The 27,536-nt window shown below is 43.1% G+C and overlaps 1 protein-coding gene across 2 annotated transcripts in view; it reads right to left on the bottom strand.

The window, feature by feature from the left end:
* pard3ba (par-3 family cell polarity regulator beta a) overlaps positions 1 to 27,536 on the bottom strand; it is a 215,458-nt gene that overhangs the window by 95,518 nt on the left and 92,404 nt on the right. For both annotated transcript variants that reach the window (XM_033616106.2, XM_033616107.2), the window contains 4 exons: positions 20,154 to 20,277; positions 16,566 to 16,713; positions 14,734 to 14,822; positions 9,733 to 9,777 (listed from right to left, as the gene is read on the bottom strand). In XM_033616106.2, coding sequence (XP_033471997.2) covers positions 9,733 to 9,777; positions 14,734 to 14,822; positions 16,566 to 16,713; positions 20,154 to 20,277 — 406 coding nt within the window. The remainder of the gene's footprint in view (positions 1 to 9,732; positions 9,778 to 14,733; positions 14,823 to 16,565; positions 16,714 to 20,153; positions 20,278 to 27,536) is intronic.

Consider the following 27,536-nt stretch of genomic DNA (forward strand, 5'->3'; position numbering starts at 1 on the left):
GGACCTGCAGACGCCCTGTCAAGAGCCTACACCGTGCTGCATACTGTAGATGCCACCATCCACCTGCACACATCTCAATGCGCTATGTATATTGTGACTTAAATACAGGCTGTGGTGTGTGTATTGAGCAGACAGCAGTGAAGTCGTTGCCTGAAACGTAGCCTTGGGGTCCTGCTGCACTGACAGGCCCTGCAAGGACTAACACCGCTCCATCACGCTGCTTTGTACTTTAAAAATGCCTGTGACACACCTGCAACCTGTGACGAATGCACATGGATACAACTCATACTTTAAAGTCATGAAGGTCAAAACATTATCAATACTGAGAATTTGTGTGAATGATTAAAAAGTAATTGTTGGAGTCTGGCTCGAAAAACGCCATCGCAAGCTATCAATTCTGAATAAAAGTTGTCTGCACACAACTCTCTAATTATTTCACTCAGTGAACACAAGAATAAATGAACTCAGAAATGTCCAAATTACAGGCTTTGCCATACAGACGCTGTGTGCAGTACAGATTTAATACAGCAGCCAGACACACACACACACACACACACACACACACACACACACACACACTGCCTCTGTGTCCTACCTATTACACCACCCAATCAACCAGCAAACTATTAAACAGGATATTGTCTTATTTATATTAAATCTGACATTGTTGCTCCAGTCACAACCCACAAACAAGCTCACACACACACTCACACACTCACACACACACCCCAATAAAAACCCTGGCACGCTGCTGAACCTCCCCACAGTGTCTCAGCAGGGTCCTAACACTTACCTATCAACTGGACTACAATGTGCTCCACAGCAAGCGCCTTTTCAGCACACTGGCTGAAAGGTTGCCACGGTTACAAGAAAGTGCCCCCTCCATCAAAACCGCTGGGGGTGGCGGTGGTCGTACGGAGCAGGTGTGTGTGTGTGAGTTGCCAAGGAGACACTTGAGCCAACAGTGGAAAAAAGGGGCTTGTTGCTTCTGGCTATAGTTCTTTAAATCAGCTACACACACACACACACACACACACGACAGTGTTCACAGATATGCTTATAGAAACACACATGTAAGTCACACATCCACACACACTTTTCCATCTAGTATCCAATCTCAGGACTGACCAATAAACCCTGCAGCCATTTTTTCTAGAGACCTGTAAAACAGGCTCTGACCTGCGCTCTGCTATAAAAACACATGACACACACACCTGTAAAAGACCAGCCTGCTCTCATGTCACCCTTTTCAATAAAGGTTATTGAATTTAATCCAACAGAAGAATTAAATACACTGTTACAGGGACAAGAATGGACCTTCCTGTGTTACACTGTTCCAATAAAAATGATCTAAATCAAGAGAAGCCTTTAAAATCTTGACTTACAATAGACATTAACAAACCTCATCTCAATAAATATTTACATTTAAGTTCTTTATACTGCACAAAATGGACAGAACACACAAAGGTCTCATGACACAGACCTTCATTGCTTCATCTAATATTAAAAGTCGTGAATCACAACCCATTGCCACTGAAATTGCAGAAATATCTCAGCAAGAAAACCCTGGAAAAGGAGCAATGGGTCACTAAAAAACACCCACGTTTGGGGGCTAAAAAGCTGCTGGAAATATAGCGACAGGTTGCTGAAAAACATCCATTTATGGGGACTAAAAAGTAGCTGAAAACATAGTGATGGGTCACTTAAAACACCCACATTTGGGTGCTAAAAAGCCAAAGGAAAAGCAGCAACAGGTTGCTTAAAAAACACTCATCTCTTGGGGCTAAAAAGCTGCAGGAAACAGCAATGGGTCAGTAAAGAAAATCCACATTTGGGGGCTAAAAAGCTGCAAGAAAACATAGTGACAGGTTGCTTAAAAACACTCATATTTGGGGGCTAAAAAGCCAAAGGGAAAGCAGCAACAGGTTGCTCAAAAACACTCATATTTAGGGGCTAAAAAGCTGCAGGAAACAGCAATGGGTCAGTAAACAACACCCACATTTGGGGGGTAAAAAGCTGCTGGAAATGTTGTGACAGGTCGCTTAAAAACACCCACATTTAGGGGCTGAAAAGCTACAGGAAACGTATTGACAGGTCACTTAAAAACCACCCACATTTGGGGGCTAAAAGCCAAAGGAAAAGCAGCAACAGGTTGCTCAAAAACACTTATATTTGGGGGCTAAAAAGCTGCTGGAAATACAGTGCCAGATTGCTGAAAAACACCCATGTGTGGGGACTAAGAAGTAGCTGAAAACATAGTGATGGGTCACTTAAAACACCCACGTTTAGGGGCTAAAAAGCTGCAGGAAACAGCAACAGGTCGGTTAAAAAACACCCACATTTGGGTGCTAAAAAGCCAAAGGAAAAGCAGTAACAGGTCGCTTAAAAAAACACTCATATCAAACAAAGCTGCTGGAAACAGCAACAGGTCGGTTAACAACACCCAAATTTGTGGGCTAAAAAGCTGCTGGAAATATAGCGACAGGTTGCTGAAAAACACCCATGTATGGAGGCTAAAAGAGCTGCAGTAAATATAGCAATGGGTCACTACTCAATACAATACTCACATTTGGGGGCTAAAATGCTGCAGGGAACACCAACAGGTCGGTTAAGAACACCCATGTTTGGAGCTAAAAAGCCAAGGGAAAAGCAGCAACAGGTCGCTTCTAAACACTCATATCTGGGGGCTAAAAAGCTGCAGCAATGGGTCGGTAAACAACACCCACATTTAGGGGCTAAAAAGCTGCAGGAAACATAGTGACAGGTCGCTTAAAACCACCCACATGTGGGGGCTAAAAAGTAGCTGAAAACATAGTGATGGGTCACTTAAACACCCACATTTATGAGCTAAAAAGCTGCAGGAAACAGCAATGGGTCGGTAAACAACACCCACATTTGGGGGGTAAAAAGCTGCAGGAAATATAGTGACAAGTTGCTGAAAAACACCCACATTTGGGGGCTAAAAAGCCAAAGGAAAAGCAGTAACAGGTCGCTTCTAAACACTCCTATCTGGGGGCTAAAAAGCTGCAGCAATGGCTCGGTAAACAACACCTACATTTAGGGGCTAAAAAGCTGCAGGAAATATAGCAATGGGTCGCTAAAAAGCACCCACATTTAGGAGCTAAAAAAGCTGCTGGAAACAGCAACATGTCGGTAAACAACACCCACATTTGGGGGCTTAAAAAGCCAAAGGAAAAGCAGCAACAGGTTGCTGAAAAACACCCATGTATGGGGACTAGAAAGTAGCTGAAAACATGATGGGTCACTTAAAAGCCACTGACATTTGGGGGCTAAAAAGCTGCAGGAAACAGCAATGGGTCGCAAAAAACACCCAAGTATGGAGGCTGAAAGGCAGGAAGAAAAACTGTCACGGGATGCTAAAAAACGACCATGTTTGGTGCATAAAAAGCTGCTAGAAACAGCCATGACTTGAATTACAACCAGTTTTGTTGTTTGTTGGTCTCAGTGGTCTGCAGGTTGGCAGGCGTCTACCATCAACTCCATCTCTCGATTATGAAGTCAGCTCACTTGCTTGCTTACTGAAGATAAATCTTAAAGACTCTTGTTAGTGGGATCAGTTTAGAGCTGGTTTTGGTCTCTTCATGGGGTTTGTTAACAACAAGAAAGATGACCACTGCCAGCCTTCCCCTTTAAAGAGTGAAGCATGTCTCAGCACAGCAGTGGGAGAACAGTCTGCCATTAATGCTCCCTCTTCATGTTTTCTTATCATATGAAAACTTGACTTCAAACCAAATCACTTCAGACAACTGTATAGCCAGTAAAAGCAAATCCAATTCATGTTATGGCCAATCACAACTCCACTCCAATTAAAGACCTGTCCCATCATTAAGCGTCCCTCCATCACTATCTGAATGCACTCAGCTATATCAGAGGCAGAGGATGAAGCTGGATGCAGGCGCTGCTCTGGCAGTAATTGGGTTTAGCTGTTTAGATGTATGAGGGAATGGGGACATATGGGCCGTGTGTATTCAGCCCCTGACTAGATGAATGGCTTTAATAACTGAAGGGGACTTAAAAGGCCATTTCATAATTACTGCTTACCTCTACTGGATTACAGCAGCACAGGGGGTTGGCAGGGTATGGATGCGGGCTGGAGCGAGCTGTGTGGAGCGGGACGTGTGCCATTTGTAAGCGTGTGGGGGATACAAGTGCTTGTGCGTGTAGGGGGAACTGTGGAGTGCATAAATTCACACACACATACCTACAAAAAGCCAAAAAATTCTGCATGTTCATTTTACCGTTGTGAGCTCGAGGTCTTTATGTGTCAACGCCAGGCACACTGCAACTTCTAAAAACTGCATTTTAGCCTTGACAAGAACAGAGAAACAAGACACACTCGCAGACACAGACTGATAAATCAATTCAAATCGCCACAACATGGTGACTCTGAGCTTAAATCAACAGCGACACAGTGGATGCAGAGAACGCAGCGAGGGAGGAAAGCAGAGAGAGAGAGAGGGGGAGCGAGTGAGGTAAGGAGGCAGAGTTACACAGCGCCCGAACAAAGAGTGCGAAAACAAAAGCAGAGGCTTCAGTGCTGGCGGGACGCCGGCTGGTTTTAAAGTCTCATTGTGCGGGGAAGAAACAGCGGTGGACTAATGGGTGCCACCGCTGGCCGTGTGGCCGGGGTAGCTGTTAGCTTGGCAACAGTAAACATCCAGACGACAATAGATATCTTAAGTGATCATGAGAAAACACACACTATAGACAAAAACAGACGTGTGTGTGTGTGTGTGTGTGTGTGTTGGATGAGCTCCCAGGTGTGTTGTAAGAGTTCAGCCCGCTGCCAGGGTAGATGTTAGACTCTGAGGGAGAAAAATGGGGGGATGAATAAGGGATATCTGTCCAGTACTCCGGCTGTCTGTAGGGTGCTCACACACACACACACACACACACACACACACACACACACACATGCACAAAACACACAGGCACTAGTGTCAAGAATACTGCGTAATCGATGCGTATTGATCCGGAAGGTTTTCAAAACTCATTTTCTGCAGAATCAGTACACCAATATCAGCTGTTCTCACTTCTTCTTCTATCAAATATCAATATTTTACAAGACACACACACACACACTAGCAACACACACACACATACATACATTCTGAATTGGTAGAGGAAACTCAGACACTGGAGCATGTTCGCCATAATCACATAAGGCTGGAACAGACACAGCTGCAGAGGACGGAGAGAGGAAGAAAGAGAGGGAGAGGCCTGGAGATAACTGAGAGCGAGTGAATAAAAAGGATCAGCCTGTTGAGACAAAGAGAAAGAAAGCGATCGTACAGAGAAAGTCGGATGGAGGGAGTAAAAAGGAGAGGCAGGGATGACGCTGTGGGATTGAGAGGAGACTAAAAACGGGGATGAGCCTGGCGACAAAGAGCAGGAGACGGAGGAAAATCAAAGAGGGACTGAGGAGAAGTGGGAAGCAAAGATGAAAGCAGAAACGAAAAAACAAGTAAAAGCTTTACTGAAGACTGGGAAAGCAAGGGAGGGAGGGTGAATGGGACAATGTGAGTAAGTGACAGAGCGATGGATGGAGCGAGAGAGAGAGAGTTAGAGGAGTGAGGCGCTCCTCGTAGTGGCTCCAGCCAGAGAGAAAAAGGGTTTTAGCCAGATTAAAGAAGCCAGGCAGGCCTCTTAAGACCATCCGCCTAATGAAATATGTCAAAGCCCATAAAGAAACACTGAGGCCATTTAGGAAGGAGGGTGGGGTTGGGGGGGTGTAGCGCAGGAAGCTAGGCAAAAACACTGCGTCAGCAAAAATGAAAAACACGAAAAAGCCCTGTCAATACACATTAGCTAAGACGTCGGGGGAAGGGGGGATGAAAAAAAAGAAAAACAAGAAAGGAATGCTGCAGCAGAGAAATGGATCGCTTTATATTTCATAAGGGTTATGGGTGCTGATCAGAAATGCCAGGAAAATGATAGCATAGAGGAGAAGGGGGGAGAGGAGGAGGACGGAGGAGCCACTTGTGTGAATGCTGAGTATGGGGGATTTGAGGTCACCAACGGTGCTCAGGACATTTGTATTCCACCTGCAACAGGCTTAGTGGGCTTGTTGCAGCTGGATTTAAGAGATCGGTGTACGTGTGTGTGTGTGTGTGTGTGTGTGTGTGTGTGTGTGTAGAGGAAGCCAGACCTGTCTCTCAACATCAGGACTAAAATGCTGGTCATGATTCTTTTCTTATATAAGCCGTGCTGCCATATTAAAATACAGCAGGTGCTCTGAGCTCAACGTCTAAAGTCATGGCTTAAATCAATCAATCAATCAATCATTTATGTGTCATATTAAATAATGATTTAACTGTAGTTTTGCGTGCAGTGGCAGTATGTGGCGGCATTTTTTTAATTTCAAGCAACTGCCGTAGCGTAAAATGCCAAAGTCTGCTTTGGATGGGCCTTGACGAACGCCGGACTTTCACCCTGGAGACCACTGTTTGTGTCCCGTATATCACCTGGTATCAAGCTTACATCCACACCTTTGCTAGCTGCTCTGAGGGATCAATGTTACTCATGTTAGCGATTGTGTCAGTACAGCTGGAGATAAGAATCCAACATGTCTTCTTCGACAGGGCAAAACTATGGATGGTCATGCAACACTTTGACCAACGTGACAGAGTATTAGCACACAGTTACCCAAGCAACCGATGACATCGCCGCTGTCTGGGACACATCAGAGTGTACCCTACAAAAGACGTGGTCAAATGTGTCCTAGACCACCTCAACAAGTGGTTTGAGAGATCAGATCATGATGCATCTTCGTGGTCAACTTGTATTTATCAGGTACACTTGTGATCAGATTACCAAAGACACATATTAATAACAGCTGTAAATAGGCCCATAGTGTGCTAGCATGTGTAACATGCAACTGTAGTGTAGCTTTTGTTGCTTAAATCTAGAGGTAAACCTAAAATCAAAATGTTTTACCTACATTCTTAGTTTATTTTGAAATGACTGCATGAATTTAACAAGTGGAAACTGTACATTTCCTGTGAGAAAAGAAGTTTATTTGGAAAAGACCAAGTGTCTGTACTTTTAAAGTTGGGAGTGAGAACGTGTTGGTACATTTGTTTCTGTTGTTTTACAAATGAGATCCACCCCAGACTCAGTGAATTCATAGTTGTTATCGGTAACGTCGGCAGTGGTGTTCAGGAACGTGCTCAAGACTCTGATTGGCTCACTGGGGGCATGCATCGTAGCGTGTGTACATATCTTGACCTGAGCAGCAACCCTGCTCTGCACCCGCCTCCAAACAGCGCGCTGATCCAGAGTGTTAACTCCCCTTGTGGCGCTGGGCGAGCAGGAATGGGACAGCACCTCACATTATCACTGTCACACCAGTCCTTATTCACCATAAAGCCCATGCCTCCTCTGCTTCTGTCGCCACAGTCTCTGCTCTGTCAGACCGGCATCTCCTTGAATGGCGCTGTCCAGGATTTAGCCGAGTTTGGATGAAACCACAGATATTACAGGCCCTGATATCCCATTGGAAACAGATGCAGATTGGGCATGGAGGTTGCCCAGCCCACCATCCATTGCCTCGAGCTAGCTGCTAGCCAGTAATATTATGTGAACTGTTGCACTCTGCTAGCTGCTGTCGCTGTGCGTTTCACTCATTATTTCTGTTGTTTATGCCCTTGGATACAACATGCTTGTTAGTTAAGGAAAGGCTGTCATTATATATGGCACAGTTTGAGTGCTTCTTACCTCCGGCTAATTGCTAATTGATATAATTGATAGCTATTATGTTCGTTAGCTATTAGCTCTGTATGCAAGCTGTTGTGTAGATGCCTATATCAAGTCTTTACTGTGTGCTACATGATCTGTTCCTAGTTGGTCTGCTTTATTGTTACAGAACCACACACACATTTTTGCACCTGCTTTGAAGTTCATCTAGATAAACAGCTGAGATTCAGACCTGGTGCACTAGAAGGATGTCAAGGGTGGGGAGCGTTCTCACAGGCTGCATCGCTGATGGATTTTATTTGCAGTTAAAGCCTGAATTACATATCATAGTGAGCATGCTGAGCTCTCTAATAAATTAATGTAATCAAATTCATCATTAAATATCATCAGATAGCAAATTCTGCTGCTTCTTTCATAATGTCTGACAAGTATCGAATGACAATTTGGGGATTTTAATGTCTCTCTGTTCAGACTTGTGTCGTGCCACAGGTTTTACAGACATGTTACAAGTCAGATTGCAGTCAGGATTTCTATGTAAAAATGACTCCGGACATGAGACTGACACGTTAAATTGCCATCAGATTTGAATAACGAGCTGCACGTCTGAGTGGGGCTTCAGTCGGGGCTAATTCTAAACCAACACTTGTTCCCGCAGTCAAAGTGCTTCAATCCTTCTGAGTGAATTATATATAGTGTGAACCATGACTGTGTAATGTCACTCAGTGAAAGCAAAAAGTAAAACTGGCTTTATATTTTACCTTTAACTAGACTTTTCTCAAATAAAACAAGGCGGAACTGAGTGTGGAGGAAGAAGTGAGGCAGAGGCCATTGTAATGCTATACGGCTGCTGTCAGCTGGGCGAGGATTGAGCACTGTGGGCCTGCTGACCTGCACGGCTATAAAGCAGCGAGAGCTCAGACACTAAGTGCTTCACAACTCAACTTTGTCAGCCGGTGGAGTGGAGAGGACGGGAGGGGAGGGGGAGCAAAGGAGAATAAGGAATAAAGAAATGTTAGAGAATATATTAGAAACTAGAATTATTGTATGCCTCCGTGAACCGGTCAAGTTGCAGTTACAGTTCTATCACTGCTTTCTTGAGATATTGCAGTCACAAGAATGAGGCACATGAGGTCACAGTGACCTTGACCTTTGACCACCAAATTCTAATCAGTTCATTCTTGAGTCCAAGTGGAAGTTTGTGACAAATTTGAGGAAATTCCCTCAAGGCATTCTTGACATATCACGGTCTCAAGAACGGGACAACCCAAACACATAAAGCCTCTGGCCTCGTCTGTAGCTGGCTTGGCCCTAGAAATACCCACTTGCACTTGGTTGTGCGCATTCACATTTAGGCTAGAGGTGTCCCAAAACAGAATTGAGGTAGTGGAAGTGGTTTCCAACACTTAAAACCCGCCCTAGATTCCGAGGGAATCGAAGTCAGCAACTTCGGCAAGTTTTGGAAAACAATTTGTGACTGTACGATCAGAATGTAGGCTACACAAACAACAGATGGTTGGATTAGTGTGAACTCATAAACAACTCGGTTGAACATAGCGTCAAAATATTTAAACAAATCAGCTTACCCGAACAAAACTGATCAGAACAAGAAGACGTCGCATGCGCCTCCTGTTTTCAGCATTTCTTCTCTGTTGATTCATCAGATGAAGAATAAACATAGCACACGCCACGACACAAGCACTGGTCACTGGTCGCTACTATGCATGACGTATGCCCGCACGTCAGCTCATTTCTTAGGGAAAGATCTCTACGCTAATATTTCTCACTTCCCTCATCAAGGGTTATCTCGCAAATGCGGGCACTCAGTACCAAGTGGACGATTTAAGGGGTAGAAATGGGATTGGCCCAAAGATGGTTCATTCATTTTTGTGTGCTGACGAACTTCACTGTCGCACTACGCCAGAAAAACAGAAACATGGCACACTGGTGGATCAAAAACAAAAGATAGAACCATTTTCATGCCTTTATGCGTATGTTTAGATTGTATCAAAAACTTACCGTTTCTCTGCCTGACCAGTGATCCCACGTTGCTCTCGTCAGCCACTATAACACAACAAAAAAAAACAGCCAAATTACAAATGCGTGAATACGGAGCAGCTTTGTGCTGCTTTGTAAATGGTTCCAGTGGTATCCACTGGTGCTGGCACATGCTGTAAATGACTCCCTGCAGAAGTATCACACGGCGGACGAGTGAGAGACAAAATGAGACGGACCCGAAAGAGGAAATGAAAAAGCAGCAGAAAGAGTGATACTGTGTTTGTGGGAGAAAATGAGAACAGATAGAGGTGAAGACAATGAGAGAAATAATAAAGGGAGGAAAAGGAAAACAAGAAGAAGCCCCCACCAGCACCCCACCCACCGCCACCTAATCTAACTAAACAGGATTGCGGTCGGCCAGCAGCAGCCGCCACGGGCGGTGCACCATGGGATACAATAATAGGTTTTCATTACGCTGCTATTTCTCTTAAATAATCCTTTTCATTTTTTATGAGGTCAATTTTCCTGGTGGACAGATGGGTGAGGGAGAGAGAAAATGAGGAGAGGGGAGAATATTGAGGGGATGGAGGAGAGTGGAGCAGTGTGAAGGAGAGGAGGGACAGATGGAGGGTGTGTTAGAAAAACTGAGATTAAGAAAAACATCTGTAGCAACTGAGACACAGAAAGAGATATACCTAATTTACACATTTAAAGTTCGGGGGGGAAAAGCCGATATGACCCTGCCAGATAATGAAAAGCTGTCTTTTCTCTGCCACAGTGGGAGACTTAAATTGTCCCTTTTAACCTCCAGTCCGCCATTATATAGTGTTTATATATGTGCTCTCTATTACTGGATACATAATTTAAGTGTTCTTATACAAACCTGCAGAGGTATGCTGATACTATACTGTTGGGAATGTCGTTTATACAGTAGGGAGGTGAGGAAAGAGTACTGAAAGAGAGAAAATGTAGGATTGAGTGCAAGAGACAGAAAGATGGGGACATCAAAGACAAGGAGTCGCAGAAAAGAGGGCAAGGGACAGAGAGAAGGTGCAAGAAACTAAAGGTTAGGAAAGACAAGAGACAGGGTGATGTAAAAGCAAGATTCAGAGAGAGAGATGGATCAAGAGACGTGGTGAGACAGACAGCGAGCAGCTGAGAGAGAGGCACAGAGTTAATGAGACACAGAGAGCTGTGTGTGTGTGTGCACGGTGGAACTGTTGGATGTGTTGTCATGGGTTTTCCTCCACATCCAGATTTGACCTCTTGGCCTCTGAAAGTGCGAACGTTCTTCAGAGGCGGCTGAGTCTCCGTTTGCTCTTTTGTGGATCCATACTGTACGCCTGTTGCAAACAATATACCTCTGACGCTGCTGAGTGTAATGTGTTTGTTTCTTTTTTTTCATACACTAAATATTTCATACACTACTAAAGGGAGACGCTACAGGTGAATAGAGTATAACGTTTAAATTATAAATATCACAATGAAACTTCTGCAGTTGATTACGTACATTAAGACAATTATATTTTGCAGTAGTTCTCTAAATTGTTTTGTTTAATGATGCAATTAAATATGTACTTTTTGGAACGTTGGATAAAGGATTAAAATTCTTGTTTTATGTGATGACATATTAAGAGTCAAAGGTTTTTACAGACGAAATTTGGGATCTTTTCGTCACTCCATACATCAGAAAACAGCGTCAACATCCATAAAAAACTAATTTATGTCAAGTTATATGAATAAAATGTTGTATAAATAAGGCTATGAATGATGTATGAACAAACCCCTCTAAAAACTTTTAGAACATAGGAAAGAAACTGGAAAGTTTGATGTATGAAGTGAATAACATTGATCATCTTGTTACAGTGCCATGTTCTGTTGGGAAACTCCTGGCATTGATGTGGATGCTACTTGGCCCCAAAGCTCCCAAGACCCCAATCTGATTGGTCTGCAATGGTGTTTGGGTGGGTGGAGTCTATCAAGTAACATCCACATGAATGCAAGGACCAAAGGTTTCCCTGCAGAACAATGCACTGTAACAAGATGATCAATGTTATTCACTTCATTTGTCAGTGCTGTGAATGATTTGAAAAAAAATATTTTGACAAATAGGCCATTAAAGATATGTATTATTAAATCCCATACAATTGTAGACTAAAAATAAGACACTACAGGTGATCAGTGTAAAAAAAATGAATGGAAATTAGGCACTATCTAATCAAATATGTTCATTTTGCATACATTTCCAGAACAAAAAATGTGACCTGAAAAAACCCTGAATGTGTGTTTTGGACAAAATCGATCAGTGTTTGATATCACCTGATGTGTCATCCATTAAATTTATAATCCTTGCGATTTTTATGAAATTGCACACAACTTAAAAACTCTATATGGTCTGTAATTTTCTGAAATGGCCATTTAAAATATTAATCTTCAGGAATTTTCTCCCTATACAGCAGTGGTTTTCAAATAGTGTGCTGCGGCACACTGTTGTGCTTTGGGATTTTGCGATAACCACACACTGTTATTGCAATATTCAAAGTTATGAATGAATTTTTAATCGACTGTAACAGTGTGTTGTGTGCACCCATTTCCGGAGAAATGTATTTAATTTAATTAAATGTGAAAAACCATTTGCACAAGGGAATTATAAGTGTGTGACATCACATTACCTCACATTATTTTCCATTTAAATTGATGTGTTACTGGTGCTTTAATGTACTTTTAAAATGTTTAAAATGAATTCTTGAATCATTTTGTCAGTAAATATTTCATGGGTAATAGTTGGTTCTCCATTGTTATTTGATATCAGTAAATAAAAACAACAAAAATTATCTTAGAGACTATTGTGCACAGATATAAATACAGGTGTGCCTTGGGCGCAACACATAATTTAGTGGAGTCTGTGGATTCAGCTTGTTCTTCCTAAGTATGACAGATTTGCAGGAAATGATGCAAACACGTAATCCAGTGCATTGTCATCCCATTGGTATCAGCCTCACTACTCACTGTTCATCGTCTTCACACCATGTCAGGCCTGTATTTCTGCGAATGCAAACGGAACATTTCCTACGCCCACAGCTTCACATTCGAAGCAGTTCGGGTGGCTTTTATTGTGAAGGAGCCACTGAAAATACATTTGAAGAGCTCGTTACCACCTCAGCTGTTTCTTACTAACTGACCCAGAGGCTCCAGTGGACGTCAGGTACAAATGCTTCTTTATATTCAGTGACTCCACTCATGTTTCAGAGAGCCTCAGTCTGTCTGCAATAATCCAATTACTCTATTTTTAATTCTAAAGGGTCTAATGTTTTGATGCACTTTGAGCCTCTCAAAGCCGATCTGCACAAAACGTTTTCCAAGACAGACCATAGCTTCTCAGACTAATACATGCATTAGTTTCCCATATTGCTCTTTCAGTGAAAAAAATCCACTTGTGGAGATTTACTGTCATTGTCTGAATCCATTACAGTTTTTTTTAATGTCAAAGTAATAGTTGTAAGAGAATGCAGATGAGAGTGAGAACTCTTCCTCCTGGTGTGTCCAGGTACCTGCGGCGCAGCTATAGTGTCAGTGGCTCGACTCTTCAGTCGGGCATGTGCAGGCGGCGTGTGTGAGGATTGCTGTAATGTGAGTGGAAGCTCTGAGTCAACAGACTATTTGCTAAGGCATCCAGGGTCAATAAAGAAGCTCACCTCCTTCTGTCAAGTGGTGTTTAATAAAAGCTAACCTGCTCGGCGCTGCGGTTAAAGCTCATGTGACCGCAACGACTCACATGTGGGAAACTCTCCAGAGGAAGAAAGGGAAAAGCACTTGGCTCTTTAAATACAAAACGTGTAGACAGGGTCAGCATCTGAGGTCTCGGAGCTCCTGCCATCTTTATACACGTACACACACGGAGCTCTGCTAACTACCTTGTATCAGCCCTGGGCACTTTGGAGAGGGAAGGGATGAATAGAAGCGGAGAGATAACACACACAAAAAAAAACGGATGGAAATGGAGGATGGCCAGAGATGGAGATAGGAGCCAGAGAGGGGAGGACAGAAAGCGGTGGGTATTGGAGTGGGTCCTCAGTGGGATAGAGTGTGTCTGAGTGTGCACAGCCGCATGTGCAGACCACCCTTGTCCATAATGAAAGCCAATCAGCTTGGGTGGCAGAGGCGTGCGCTGCAGGAAGAAAGCCAATCCACTGAACCTAATGAACCACGAATGGAAATCAGGGAGAGGCAGAGAAGAAAGAGAGATAGATAGAGGAGAGCAGGAGTGATGAACTCGTCCGCTCTGGGTTGAGGAAGAAAGCGCCGAACGGGAAAAGAGAAATAAATAAAGATGGAGGGAAAATAGAAATAAAACAAGAGATTTGGGGGAAGAAAGGAAAACAGATTGCTGACCTCATCCCGATAGTCAGGGATAACAAGAAACTTGAAGGAAAAGTGTCAGACAGAGAAAAGTAAGAGATAAAGAAAGATGAGATTGGAGAGAGACAGAAAGAGAGGAGACGAGAGGCGGAGGTCAGCCTGGGTTAATACGAGGAAATAAGCCCCTTCGTTCTCGCCTTCCACACACACACACACACACACACACACACACACACAGCAGGCCACGAGATTGGAAACCTCACGCCTTTCATTCACACACAAATGGAGGACACACACACACGTGTGCGCACACAATCACACACCAGACGGCGTGTTCATCCAGTGTGTTGGAAAGCCCCTGGGTTTATGAGTTCAGGAGGTCAAATCCCCTCGGGCTGGGGATAATGGGAGAGAGCTACATATCACAACAAAGAAATGTAGTGATAAGAGGCATGTGATAGCTGTGTGTGTGTGTGTGTGTGCGTGTGTGTGTAGTCTGAGTCTGTGATTAGACTCCTATGTTTGGTTGGTTTGTGATGGCTGAGACAACAATATGGTTTGTGCTGTTTTCGCCCCACAAAATGCGTCCAATCTGTTGGGAACTAAAACAACGGCTTCTTTCATTGATGAACTCTGCGTGTGTGTGTGTGTGTGTACACTCACCCAGGTCCATGCTCTTGGACGCTCTGTTGCGAGGAACATTGTCCTTGTCGTTGAAAGCCGCAGCCAGGTGGGGCTGCTTCTCAAATTCACTGCAAAACGACAGATCGCACTTTGATTAATCAATTGATTTAAATTTACCCTTGAACCAGTGCAGCAGGAGGGCAGCACCAGAAAGCGAGATCAGTGGGTTAACGAGGTACGTTGAGCCTAAAACTAGAGTCGTCTGTGTGACAAGGTAGGGAGGGAGGTAAGTAAGCACATACAGTGAGCAGTAGCCGCACTGACTGTCCAACAACGGCACACCGTGAGGACGGAAACAGAGGGCAAGCAAACACGCCGTCTGTGGCCATTTTGATTCGACAAGCAGACTTCACTACAGAAATTAGTGACGTTCTTTGCGTTCTTAAACCAGCTGCTGGTAATTTAACCGGCTGAGTTGCAGGTGACGCCATCAGTTGGCTTGAGTCGAGCTCGGTTCACACCGCTGCAACGTTCTAAAACGGTTTCATCTCGTCAAAACTCTTTGGTCTAGAACGGGCTTTAGTTTTACCATTTGATCTCAGTTAGTTTAGCCTCCATTTTGACCATACAGGACATAAGATGGTGCCCACTTCCTGTTTACAAACTTTCATATAACAGCTGAACAGTGCACTAAATATGTTTCGTAAGCCACTTTAGGCAAGAAACAGGCAATACAGTGATAAAATCTGAGTTTGAGAGAAAGAAACAAAGAAGGGCGGCTCTCTCTCTCTTGATCCACTTCTATATGGCTGAAATACAAAAATGTGTTTGTACAATCATTCAAGCAACAGCCCTAGAGCTGGAGAAAATGCATCAGATGACGCCGAGATGAGCCGGGAGATCTGGGTGCTGGTAAGATGGAGAGAAGTTCACCACAGTTCACTTACACACACACACTGCCCACGTTATTAGGACACAACGCTGGTTGAAAATCGGCAAAGATCGACTAATTTTACGAGTCGAATGAAGCACCGTACGGGTCATTTGACTTGTTTTATATGGACGCACACTGAGTTAACAGAGCACGTTGTCTCTGGTTGAGGTTTTACAGTTTGTCACGCCAGCTAAGACAAAAAGCCTGGCTCTGCCAAACTTGCGTCGTGGTGCACCCCTGAGGAGCACAAAAGTCTTTCAGTGACTTGTTAGTTACATCACCCGAACAAGAAGGAGTGAATGATATTTAAAATACACACACACACACACACACACACACACACACACACACACAACAGATCATTCAATTTCCTCCACGCCAGATGGCACGATTCACCGAAACAATAGCACGCACTGTCTCTATTAAACTTACAGGGAAACAAGTCTATTGATGCCAGACTCCGACTCTGACCACATGAGATACTGTACACACACGCAGATTCTCAAACATACTCATTCAGAGGACTGTTGGCAGAACGTTGCAAAACACATGACACCCTTACATTTATGGGATTTCAGAGTGCTGCTGTTGTCAGTGTGGCAGCAGGCTGTGCGGCACAAATATCATCGCTCTTTTTAAGCCTTCAGACTCCTACAGAATTTACTCTATTATGCTATCAACATAATTACTTATGCATAATGCAAATAGGCTATTGCAATTAGGCTGTATAGTCTAAATAATGCATATGAGCCTTGTAATATTTAGTGTAATGGCTCTTCTTTATCTCATAACACAGTGCCCCATATTAAGAGTGCCATTAGAATATAATAACTCCATGTGTGTAGTTTCATAGAGTGCTGATGGTGCAGTGCACTGGAGATTATGTGTGTGTGTGTGTGTGTGTGTGTGTGTGTGTGTGTGTTGGGGTGGGGGGTACCTGTGGCGTGGGGGAGTTAGTGGCAAGTCTCTATTCATTTCCTCCACAGCGCCTGGGGAGGGTGGCGGGGGGAAGCCTTCCTCAAACAACTCATCACCGTTGCCGTAGTGACCGTGGCTGCCGTTGGCGGTCGCAGCGGGATATGGAGCTGAGGAGAGACAACAACAATACAACAGGTAAAAAAAAAAAAAAAAAAAGGACAAAGACTGGTTTTGTTTATCAGGGTGGAATCAGAGAAGAATCTGGAGAAGGGGCCAATTTTTTTTGTTGGTTTAACACATTTTCAGTCGCATTGAATATTTTTTGGGTTATTTCTTCTAGTTTTTAACTGAACTAGATTTGCTTTAATGTCAGTCCTGAGGCAATTAACGCTTAATAATTAATGAAAGTGTGTGTACAGTTTTTTAAAAGGTGTTCTTTTTCTATATCAATCAGCAGCACACAGAGGGATATTCAAATGCAGACTTCAGACACATTGAGAACCAGTGTGTCCTTCATTTAAGGATCAATACTATCAATAAAGAGCTGAGTGAGGTCAGGCATTTAGAAAGCATAAACTCTGCACTATCAAAAATAAAGGTGCTGACTGGAATCATATAGCTTTCTTTGGCTTGTCTTTCAGAGGGCTCTACCTAGAACCCAGCATAAAGGGTTATACCCAGGCCCCTTGGAAGCCAAGTTTCATAGCAACCAACCTACAGGTCCGTCACATTTTCCCATAGACTTACATTGTGTAAGAGATGTTTGTACATCAATGGATACATTTTTTAAACGTCACAACCTCCCCAAATGACTTGTTTCAGGATTTGATCCGATCATTTCAAAAGTCTAAGAACGCATTCACACATTCAGCGAACCCTGGTTTGCTTCCACGGATAGTTCGGGTCATTTGGAGTGGTGTGGACGCTTATACGAACTCTAAAAACTCACTTGAAAACTGAAGTGAACCCTGGTGCAATTCGCTTACAGAAGGAAATGCAAACGCACTATCCAGCGAACCAAAGACAGGAAGTGAACCAAAGAGAGAGTGTGACATAGAGCACAGTGCATTTTGGTGAGTCCTGGCCAATTGATGAGCTCCTCATGCTGTTTTTCTTCCTGGCCAGTGGTCGTTTCAGGCAATACCGCCCCAAACGAGCAGCTGTAACTGCGTGACGTTGTCCAGGCGGTTTGGTCTGCTTTAACAAGTGCCGTGTGAAAGGGAACCAAACCAAATGAAGGTGTGAAATTTTTCGGCATTTCCCGCACAGTCGAACCGAGTCCCCGGACCATCCTGGTGTGAATGCGCCCTAAAAGAGCCATGCCATTTCATGTTGACCCCTTTCAAATTAGCGGAGGGCTATACAAAAGTTTGCTGTTCCCAACAGACCCGGGTTATTTCACACCTGAGAAGATACAATTTTTTGGCCACTGAGCAACTTTAACAGGAATGAACAGGGCCCTGCCTCAAACGCAATACACAGTTCTCTTTATACATCTGTGGCGATACCAAGAACCATGTGTGAAAGAGGTCAACCCAGAACTCCCTATGAGAGATTCTGCAGAGAACCCTTTTAGAAACCTCTCTAGGAGTTCGATCCAGGACCTTTCCACCTTCTGAAGGCTCATTTATACTCCCTTTACGTCCATTTCAAAGGTTGTAATCTTCTCTGCCCTCATATTTCCATGCATCCTTTATAACAGCATTGACACAGCCAATAGATGGCGCTAGAGGGCAGAGCCAAAAGTTATATTGGATCTTTATACGAAGGCAGCATTGTAGACGACGGTGGTCAATGAGGCTTTAAAATACATCCTGACATATGGACAGAGAATTCCTTTCATCAATTTCATTATACATTACTATATACTACCGATTTCTTCGTCGTCTCCTACAGTCATATCTTTCGTAAACTACACTACACTGCCTCCACATTCTCCAGTGGTTCTGCTCCGTTTCGGTTGTATCTGTAAGCTTTCAGAAAACGTGCACAAATACGGACGAAGGGTCTGTTTGCCTCCATCTCCATATCTAACGATGAGCATAAATGAGCCCTTCGGGTGCTACCTAGCACCCACTCAAGGTTGACCTACCAAGAACAATTTTGTACTCCAAAGGTTTCATCTGGAACCCACCCAGGGGGGCTCGAATAGTTGCAACTGACTGCGTTACCCTTACCCTTTTTAGCCTGCAACTTCGTACCAGTCATTTAGAACTGAAGAAGCTTCTTGGATGAGAGGTGAAACGTCTTCAAAAAACGCAAGCAAGTCCAGTTGCCCATGATTAGCACGTACGATTACCATGACCTGGATGACTGAGAATCTTCACCAACATTACCCTTAGATATTTCTCCCACTAATCATGATTTTAGTTTAACAGATGATGACGCTTATTCCGACGTAGGAAGTGCTGTGAACAGCCGCGGTCTGGATTATAATGTTTTTGTTGTGTGCACCTTTTCCTGGTTTTCTACGAATCCATTAGTGCAAGAAACAGCGCTCTGGGACACGAAGAATGCGTGATATGTTAGTGTAACTCGTTCGGTTTTATATGCAAAAGGAATTATTGCTCTTATCTTATTTGGTTGCGATTCTACCGGCATTTAAACATAGCTCCCGTTGGTGTTAGCATCAATGCTTTCAACAATCCCTGAAGAACTCTTTCTACCAAAAAGAGTTCTTTGAATGAATCAGATTCTTAATGGAACCCTTTGTCTCGCGAAGAACGCTTTCTTTGGATGAAAAAGGTACTTTAAGGAACTCTTAGTCTTACAAAGAACCCTTGAGGAGCACACTTTAGAGGCAGAACTTTTACCCTTCAGGAAAAACCCTTTTGGAACCCTTATTTATAAGAGCGTGCACAAACACAAACACACAGAATACTTATTTCCATACAGATGCCTCATTCTACCTTCCCTGCATCACTCCCTCACTGTAACGCCTTTGTGTTGAATCCCTCCCCCCGCACAAAATGACTGTAACTGTACCGCCGCTCCAGTCTGATGGAGAGCTGACAGAGAAAAGCATCTCCAGCTCCCTGCATCCCAGGGGGTGAGAGGGGGAGACAAGGGAGAGAGATAAAGAATGAATTTAAAACAGTTTGTTAGTCTTTTCTTTTCTTTTTTTTTCTTTTTAACACCGCAGCACGCTTGCCGCACAATACCCTGTATGCAAATCCGGCCCACTTAGAAGCCGTTTCATCAGCATAATGATTCCAAGGTCAGATCTTTAGCACATGAAAAGCAAGTGTCGCGCTCAGAAAAAACATAGTTAATGACTTCCTTTTCTCCCGCTATAAATATGCAGGGGCGAGAGTGAAGAGAGATATAAAGACAGAGCTGGGAGAAGATGTGACAATTCTGTAGTGCGCTGCTATAAAGATGCTCAGGGTGGCTGCGACACACAACAATGTCAGGAGCCCTGGGTGGGTGTCATGCTGTGCAGCTATGGCAAACACACATGGATGCGAGCACACACACATAGGCTGACAAACATACTGTGTGTACACACTCAGTGGCAGATAACGGGAGTACACAAACACTCACAGCCTAATGTTGACTATCTGACAGTTCAAATGGACAAATATTGCACGCTGTGTGATTTGCTCACCACTTCCAGAGTGGCTGTACGCGTAGTTGTTGCTCGTCATCGGAGCGTGACTTCCATTCATGGTGGGCTCCGTGGGTCTGGAGGGTCCTGAGGGCCCCTGGTATGCACCGTGGCCCCGTGGCTCCTGTCAACAAAGAGATGAAGAGAGATGATGGTTTTTGAGGGCTCGTATGCAAAAATATGTGCCACATCCAAGCCAAAAATCATGAAAAATTGATGATGTTGCCTCACACATCAGAAGATTAAAGTCTTTTATTACCCAGCAGGATTAATGTCTTTTTTTATTCCTTTTGTGTGTTGCTTATCAGCCAGTGTTGTCCACTGCTGGTGTATGCAGAGTACATACTGTATTTTGGCACACAAATATCAGCGAGCAAGCCAAAAATCTGCGATTATCCAATCCGATTTTTATTTGACATGTTCTTTAAATCTGGTCCCTGTCACACCTGTGTTCCCTGGTCCGTCTTGTGTTCCCGCTTATCCTGTATCTAGCAGTTTTCTTGGGAATACAGTAATTACATTTAAGTCCAACATATACTCCGCGAAAAAAAAAAAAGCAGGATTTTACATTAATTTCGTTGTAGTCACATCTTGCAACCGATCAATTATGATTCACCTCAGATGGCGACGCGGGAACAAAGCTTTGAGGAAACAGGAGCAGATTTAGAACAATCCTCAGAGGGCTTGGAGGAGACGTGTAGCGTGGGTGACGAACAAAATATCACAAAGGAGTCAAGTCGATCATAATTGGGAAAGAAATTTGTCATCTATGCAGATAAAGAAAGATGTTGTCTTTGCTTAATGGCAGCAGGAGGATGCTCTCACAAGTTAGACATACAGCACTATTTTGTTGCTGTGTCTGACTTAAAGGGTAGCTTCAGTGGTTTTCAACATGGCTCTATTTTCCCATGTTTCTGTGTCTAAGTGACTACAGTGACTAAATGGGAACAACAATTTTTGAAACTGCTCCAGTACTGACATAGAGCGCTGCAACCAGCTGCAGGCTGCAATGTAAGTACTTGGGGCAATTGGCTCCATCAACTTAAGTCCAATTAAAGTGCTTTTTTTGAACATCAGATTATTACTCTAAAAATGAAAGGATCCCTACAGAGACAGACCGTTTTATTTAACCAGGACCAGCCCCAAAATCGGCATCACCAAACCCAGAGTCTATTTAACCCTTTGTGGTCAAGGCCGTTTTCGACTACTTTTGATTGCACCTTTAAATTTCACCTTAAAAACTGTTCACCTTGCCTTGTTTGGTGTCTTTTTTTTCAGCAGAACTTCCCCTATGTCACTTTCTAGTAATTTTTTTTCATTTTGACATACTGCATTAACACATTGGACCTAAAATCATGCAAAACGCCACCAATATGAAAGCACTTTCAGTTTGCGAGCACTCTAGCCGACTAATCGATGACTAATCGACTCTTACAATAATCGGTGACTATTTTAGTAGTCGACTAATTAGTTTGAGTCATTTTTCATAGAAAAGTACAATAAAAGTACCCAAAATACTCTTATTGCAGCTTGTTACGTTCAAATATTGGCAGCTTTACACACTCTCCCATGACGGTGAACTAAAACCCTTTGGCGTGAGTATGAAACAAGACATTAGATGACGTAATTTTGGGGTTTGGGAGAGACAGACCGACATTTTTCAACATTTTAACACATTTTTTGATAAAATGATTAATCGACTAATCGAAGAAATAATCGACAGATTCATCAACAATAAAAATAATCGTTAGTTGCAGCCCTACTTTCGTTAGAATAGCCCATTTTTACAGTTTCTTCTTGCACCAAAGGACACCAAACCCGACGCACTTTCGACACAAGTTGAAACAGAGACTTGACGAGGCTGCGTCTTGCTGCTACGGCACCTTAAATCAGTCATGTGATATAGACGCACCGGCACGTCTGTGGACTCCAGAGGGTTAAATAAACAGCAATTTTAGCATCATAAAACATACGTCGTTCAAAGTCTACAAAAACAAAATAATACTTGCAAACAACGTCTTGGTTCGTCTTTCTGCTGCTCCAACAATCACCACCTCTGGTTTGGTTGAAATAAACCCTTAGTTCACCCAGTTAGATGTGAAGACATGCTGGTTTTATACACACTTAAAATGCTGTTTATTTAAATGGAGTCTGGTGACGATGGCGATGGCCATGACATTTCCAACTCTTTTTTTTTTTTAGGTTAAAAAAAAAGGATCTTAGGCCTCATTGACACCGCAAGTGATGCATTCGGGAAGCGGTCCACAAGCCGCTGTCGTCCTGTCAAAATACAAACCATACCTGAACAGTTGGTGGCCGTAGTTCACCGTGTTTGCAAATCTCCACTAAACCCCAAAGAAGAAGTGAGTTTGGACCCAAAGCCCAGGTTGGACAGGTTCCCGTGCCGGTGATTATTCCAGCACGTTGAGAATTAATATTTAGCACTACAAATCGGTAAGTAGTCGTTGTCTGCTTTGTATTACTATTAAACACGAGTTTGTGTGTGTTGTGACCTCTCTCAGCCACCGTAGATGTCAATTTTTTGTTGGATACTGCGACCATTTCCTCGTGACTCGCGCAAAAAAAATCAGTGTCTCTTCTATTTTCAAGCTTGCTCGCGAAAGCAGCACGACTCAAGCAGCACGTAGAACGGATGCGGTGTGAATGCTCTAACCTGTTAACATGATCTCCAAGATTAAAACGTGAGTAAACAGCGACCGTTCGTGAGCGGTACGCGAACGCATCGCTTGCGGTGTAAATGAGGCCTTACTCTTAAGAAAAAGGTGGGGATCCTGTCCATAATGCTGTCAGACACTCAGAGTAACAATCTGAGCCTGTCAGTGGTTAAAACAAGCACTTTTAGTGCACTGATATTGACGGTGTTTCACGGCTGCTGGCAGCAGAACTCCCACTCAGTGTTGGAGCAAGTTCAGAAACTGTTTTTCTCAATCAGTCACTGAGACACAAGAACATGTGGAGACAGCGTGCAGGTTGGAAAATACTGAAGTTACTCATTAAGCTGTTGGATCAGGTAAGAATCTGACCTCTACCTTTACATTAGCAGCAACTGTTTTACTTGAAATCTTTCATCAGGAAAGAGGAAAATATCTTGTTATGGAACATGAACGACAAGAATAAAATAAATACATGTGTATAAATAGATATATATATATTGATCGCCTTTGGCAGTCCTTTTGAAAACCGACTTCAACGATATATGACTGCAAAAAAACGGTCACTTTCTTCATGTGCACAAATGGAAAAACAGTAATTAAGACAATCCGGAGAGAACTGACAGGCATGTTATCGAACAGCCCAGCACTACAAAGGCCCCCCTCCACCCCCACCCCACAGATGGAGATAGGGACTTGAAGTGCTGGTGGGAATCTGCGCTGGTGGAGGATGAAAGACGCCTTTTTCTGGTCAAAGAGACGGGAGCTACAGCTGTCACACACACACATACACTTATTTAAGACAAAAAATAATCCTTAGAATAATAAAAGGTGTTCGTGGTATCAAAGCATTGGGTGGGGTGTGTGCACAATGTCATGGAGTCCCTGGGGTATCATTAGTACCCACCATACATGTTAAGATGTTACCACATCAAGTCTGTCAATCACTTTGAGCTCATATATGTGCGTATTATGCATTTGCACACACTGACAGCTCTTACGCATGTGCCCATGAACATAAATCATATCCATCTTTCCATCCGTCTCCACAAACTGTCGAGTCGCCGGAGGCTTTTGAAGCAGCCAGGCAGACAGGCAGTCAGATATCTTAATCCCACAACAATAAGTAAACAGGAGCGGGGGGGGGGGGGCTTCATCTATCCAGCCGGCGTCAACCTACAGCTGCATACAATAGGTTCTGAGAGGCTTAGCCCTGCCTCACCCTGCTGTGTCACCCACCCCACCTACGGATCACTCGCCTCGGGATGGAGAGCAAAAGAGAGACAACAATATCTATTTCTAATATAATTTTATTTAAGGTGCTTTGAGCTGCACTGATCTTAACGAAAGGCGCTACAGAAATATATGTTTCATTAGAGATGGTATTGTGGCAGTCGAAAATCTTCCAGCGTGACTGTGAGAGAAGAAGAAAACAAAAAGACACAAGCTGCTGTCGTCTAATTTCCAGTGAAGTGTATGAAAATGTTTGCCAGGAATAAAACACGGCTTTCCATCACACGAGTGGAAGCAAAATAAAAAGTTTCTCGCTTGTGAAAATAAAATAAAATCAGTCAGAAAAAAATACAAATCATTCTTTTAAAGAACTGGTTGATATGGACGAGCTGCTCATAGTCTTTAGTGTTTGCTAATAATGGCCAGATGTTGATCTCTTTCCAGATATAAATACAAAAACAGATGCCAAGTCGGGCACGAGTTAAGTCTCTAGTCCTTACCTTTAAGTTTCAAGTCCCGAACAAGTCCTTTGCTACTAGGGATGGCCGCGATTAGGGACGCACTGATCCAATATCTGGATCGAATATCGACCCCGATATCATCAAAATAGATGGATCGGGTATCGGAAAATTCAACCTATACCTGAGGCGATCCTGTCCCTTTAAATCTATTGTGACGCGAGCTACGTTATACGTCATGGAGCGAAGGAGAGAATCTGCTGTGTGGAGGTATTTCACACTACTTCAACTGCTGAAAATAAATAGTTCATCATTGCATTAATCTGTTTCACCTTGTTTCATTTTATCTTAGGAAAGAACTGTGTAGTCATTAATGCCTGATGCCTCTAGTCTTTGCTGTTCTACATGTAAAGGTATACAGCTTTTTAGGTCAACCATGGTATCGGATCGGTATCGGCTGATACTCAAAGCCACAGCATTGGAAACTGAAAAAACCTGGATTGGTGCATGTCTAGCCGCAATTAGCCGTCTAAACGATTAAACGTCCGCCCCCTCGCTAGTCGGCACCAGAAATATTAGTCACAAATGTTCTGTCGTAAAATTTCTGTCATATAATCTCCAAGGTTCAATGTGCCCCACATTTCAGAGGCAGTTTATTTATTTTAGATGTTATTTTAGTGGTTAACTTTTGACTGAGTTGCCGTTATGTTCACATTCATGCACGGCGCTGAGTGTCTCGTACTTCAGCGCCATTTAAAATCTGACACGGTTGTTGAACATTGTGATTAAACACTCCCTCCAGGATGTCGCTGCAAAAAAAAACAACTTGAATTTGTGGCCAATTTTGTCAAAAATTGTGATGAAAATTGCATTTTTTTTTGTGATTTTTTGTGGGAAATTGCGGCAAATGACAAAAGGAGGGAAAAAAGTGATTTTATTTTGAAATACTACCTCCAAAAATAAGTCATGTAATCACTTGCTATAATAATCATACCGAATATTACTAAAATAGCTGCAAATGTTTTTTGTAGTTCTCTTCTTTAGTTTTATTTAATTAGTTTCAAAACATGGACTCCATAACATTTAATACATTCAACACATATTGTGTGCATTTAAACAGTGCAAATTCTTATGTCAGTACAGAGCGTTTCTCCATACTGCAATGCCATTGCGCATTCGATGATGCATCTGATGAAGTTTCAGATGACTTCCGGTCGCCCGGAAAATGCGGAAAAATGCAGAAAAATGCGGAAAAATCGTGGGACTTTTGAAAAATTGCAAGCCTCCACAAATATTGCCGACTTTCGTTGAATTTGCGTTAATTATTGCGATCGCAAGATGATGATTTTCTGGAGGGACTGAGTGAAGGCTTCAAAGGGCTCTTAATGCACACAATATTTGGGACAATTTTTCAAATACTTAACAATAAATTGTGCTAAAAAAAAATTGTTAAAAGTGTTTCCCGTTTTTAGACTAGTCATCTAGTCTTGATTAAAATTTTCGTTTAGTTGACAGGAACATCCCTAGTTGCTACGAGTCATCCCTCCTCTCCCTCCCACCTTTCCTGTCAATAAAGGCCAAAAAGTTCTCTCTCCATATTGTCTTAAAAAAAGCATAACCAAACTTAATCATAAAAAATGTGGTGCTAACACTGCACTTTCATCGTATATGGCACTAATAACCAGGAGCCTGCTACTACACTTTGTGTGTTTCTGTCCTGTGTTGTTGTATTTAACTCATTTCAGATTGGAAAAATGTCTGACTTCTCCCAAAATGGCTTGGGTGAATGGATCAAGTGTTGTCAAGTCAAAAGGTTCAAGTCCAAGTGAAGTTGCAAGTCACTGAATTCCAAGTCCGGGTGCAAGTTATTTTTGATCTTGTTAAGTCTAAAGTCATCAACTGACATTTTAAAGCTAACTACTCTGAGCTCAATGCTAACATCAACATGCTCACCAGGTCTCTTACCAACCTGAATTTACTCACATCACCATGGTCAATAAACAGTCAGAATCCCAAATAATTGGTACATAATCATGGTAGTGTTATCGTGATTAGGATTTAAGGTCAGCCCTAAAGGAAAGCAAGCTCCAGACAGAGACAGTGAGAGAGACGAGCGACGCTGAGGGCCTCTGGGAGATTTGCTGCTTTATCGCACTGCCCCACGGTGCCACCAGACTGGCTGTGATGAGACTATTCAGATATATACTGAACTTTGAACTGGATTTGATAGCATTTATCTGCAGGCTTGGATAACTAACACACACACACACACACTGATAGGAGTGTGGTGTAGATGAGATGGAAACGCCACAATAGGCAGGTCAACGCCAGTCAACCCTCCCTCTCTTACACACATTATCACCGCGCATCTGCTTTGACTGCTGCTGAGCATCTCCATAAGCTTTTAAAATGATCAGTCACGGGTCAGCGTGGCGCTGAATAGACAGACGTAACTAAGAAACAGCTATTTTTCCACCGTCTGTCGTGCTTGATGTCTTCATCAGTGCGCCATTTGTGCTGCTTTGCAAGCACTAGTCGAACACAACTTGGTGTTGATTGACTCTAATGTTTCTCGCACGTTTCCCACCAGGAATTAAAGAAACTGACACGGCAAAGTGAAGACATTTTTTTGGGAAACATTAAGACGAAGGCACAAAGGAGAAAGCGGTAAAAATAAGCAAAAGGTTAACACGTTCCATTCAGGCTGATTTTTAACACATTTATCACATCTGAGAGGGAGCGTGTTCACAGCTGGGAGCATTCATGGGCACCGATTCTCCACTTTTCATGAGGCATTCCTGAAATATGTTCATTATATATATGGCTGTGAATGTGTGACTCCTGGTGTGTGTCACTTTACAATTTCGGTGTGTTAAGATGAAAGAATAAATCACGTGATGTATCTTGGTGTTAATTCTAAGTTGTTAACGTCTGCGTGGAGGAGAGAGGAAAGGCAGAAAAGAAAGAGGCTAAAACGGAGGGAGCAGGAACCCAAAAGTCAGGTGGTGCAAAGGAGAAGG

The sequence above is a fragment of the Epinephelus lanceolatus genome, chromosome 24, assembly GCF_041903045.1.
Source record: "Epinephelus lanceolatus isolate andai-2023 chromosome 24, ASM4190304v1, whole genome shotgun sequence".
In the NCBI taxonomy this organism is placed as follows: Eukaryota; Metazoa; Chordata; class Actinopteri; order Perciformes; family Serranidae; genus Epinephelus; species Epinephelus lanceolatus.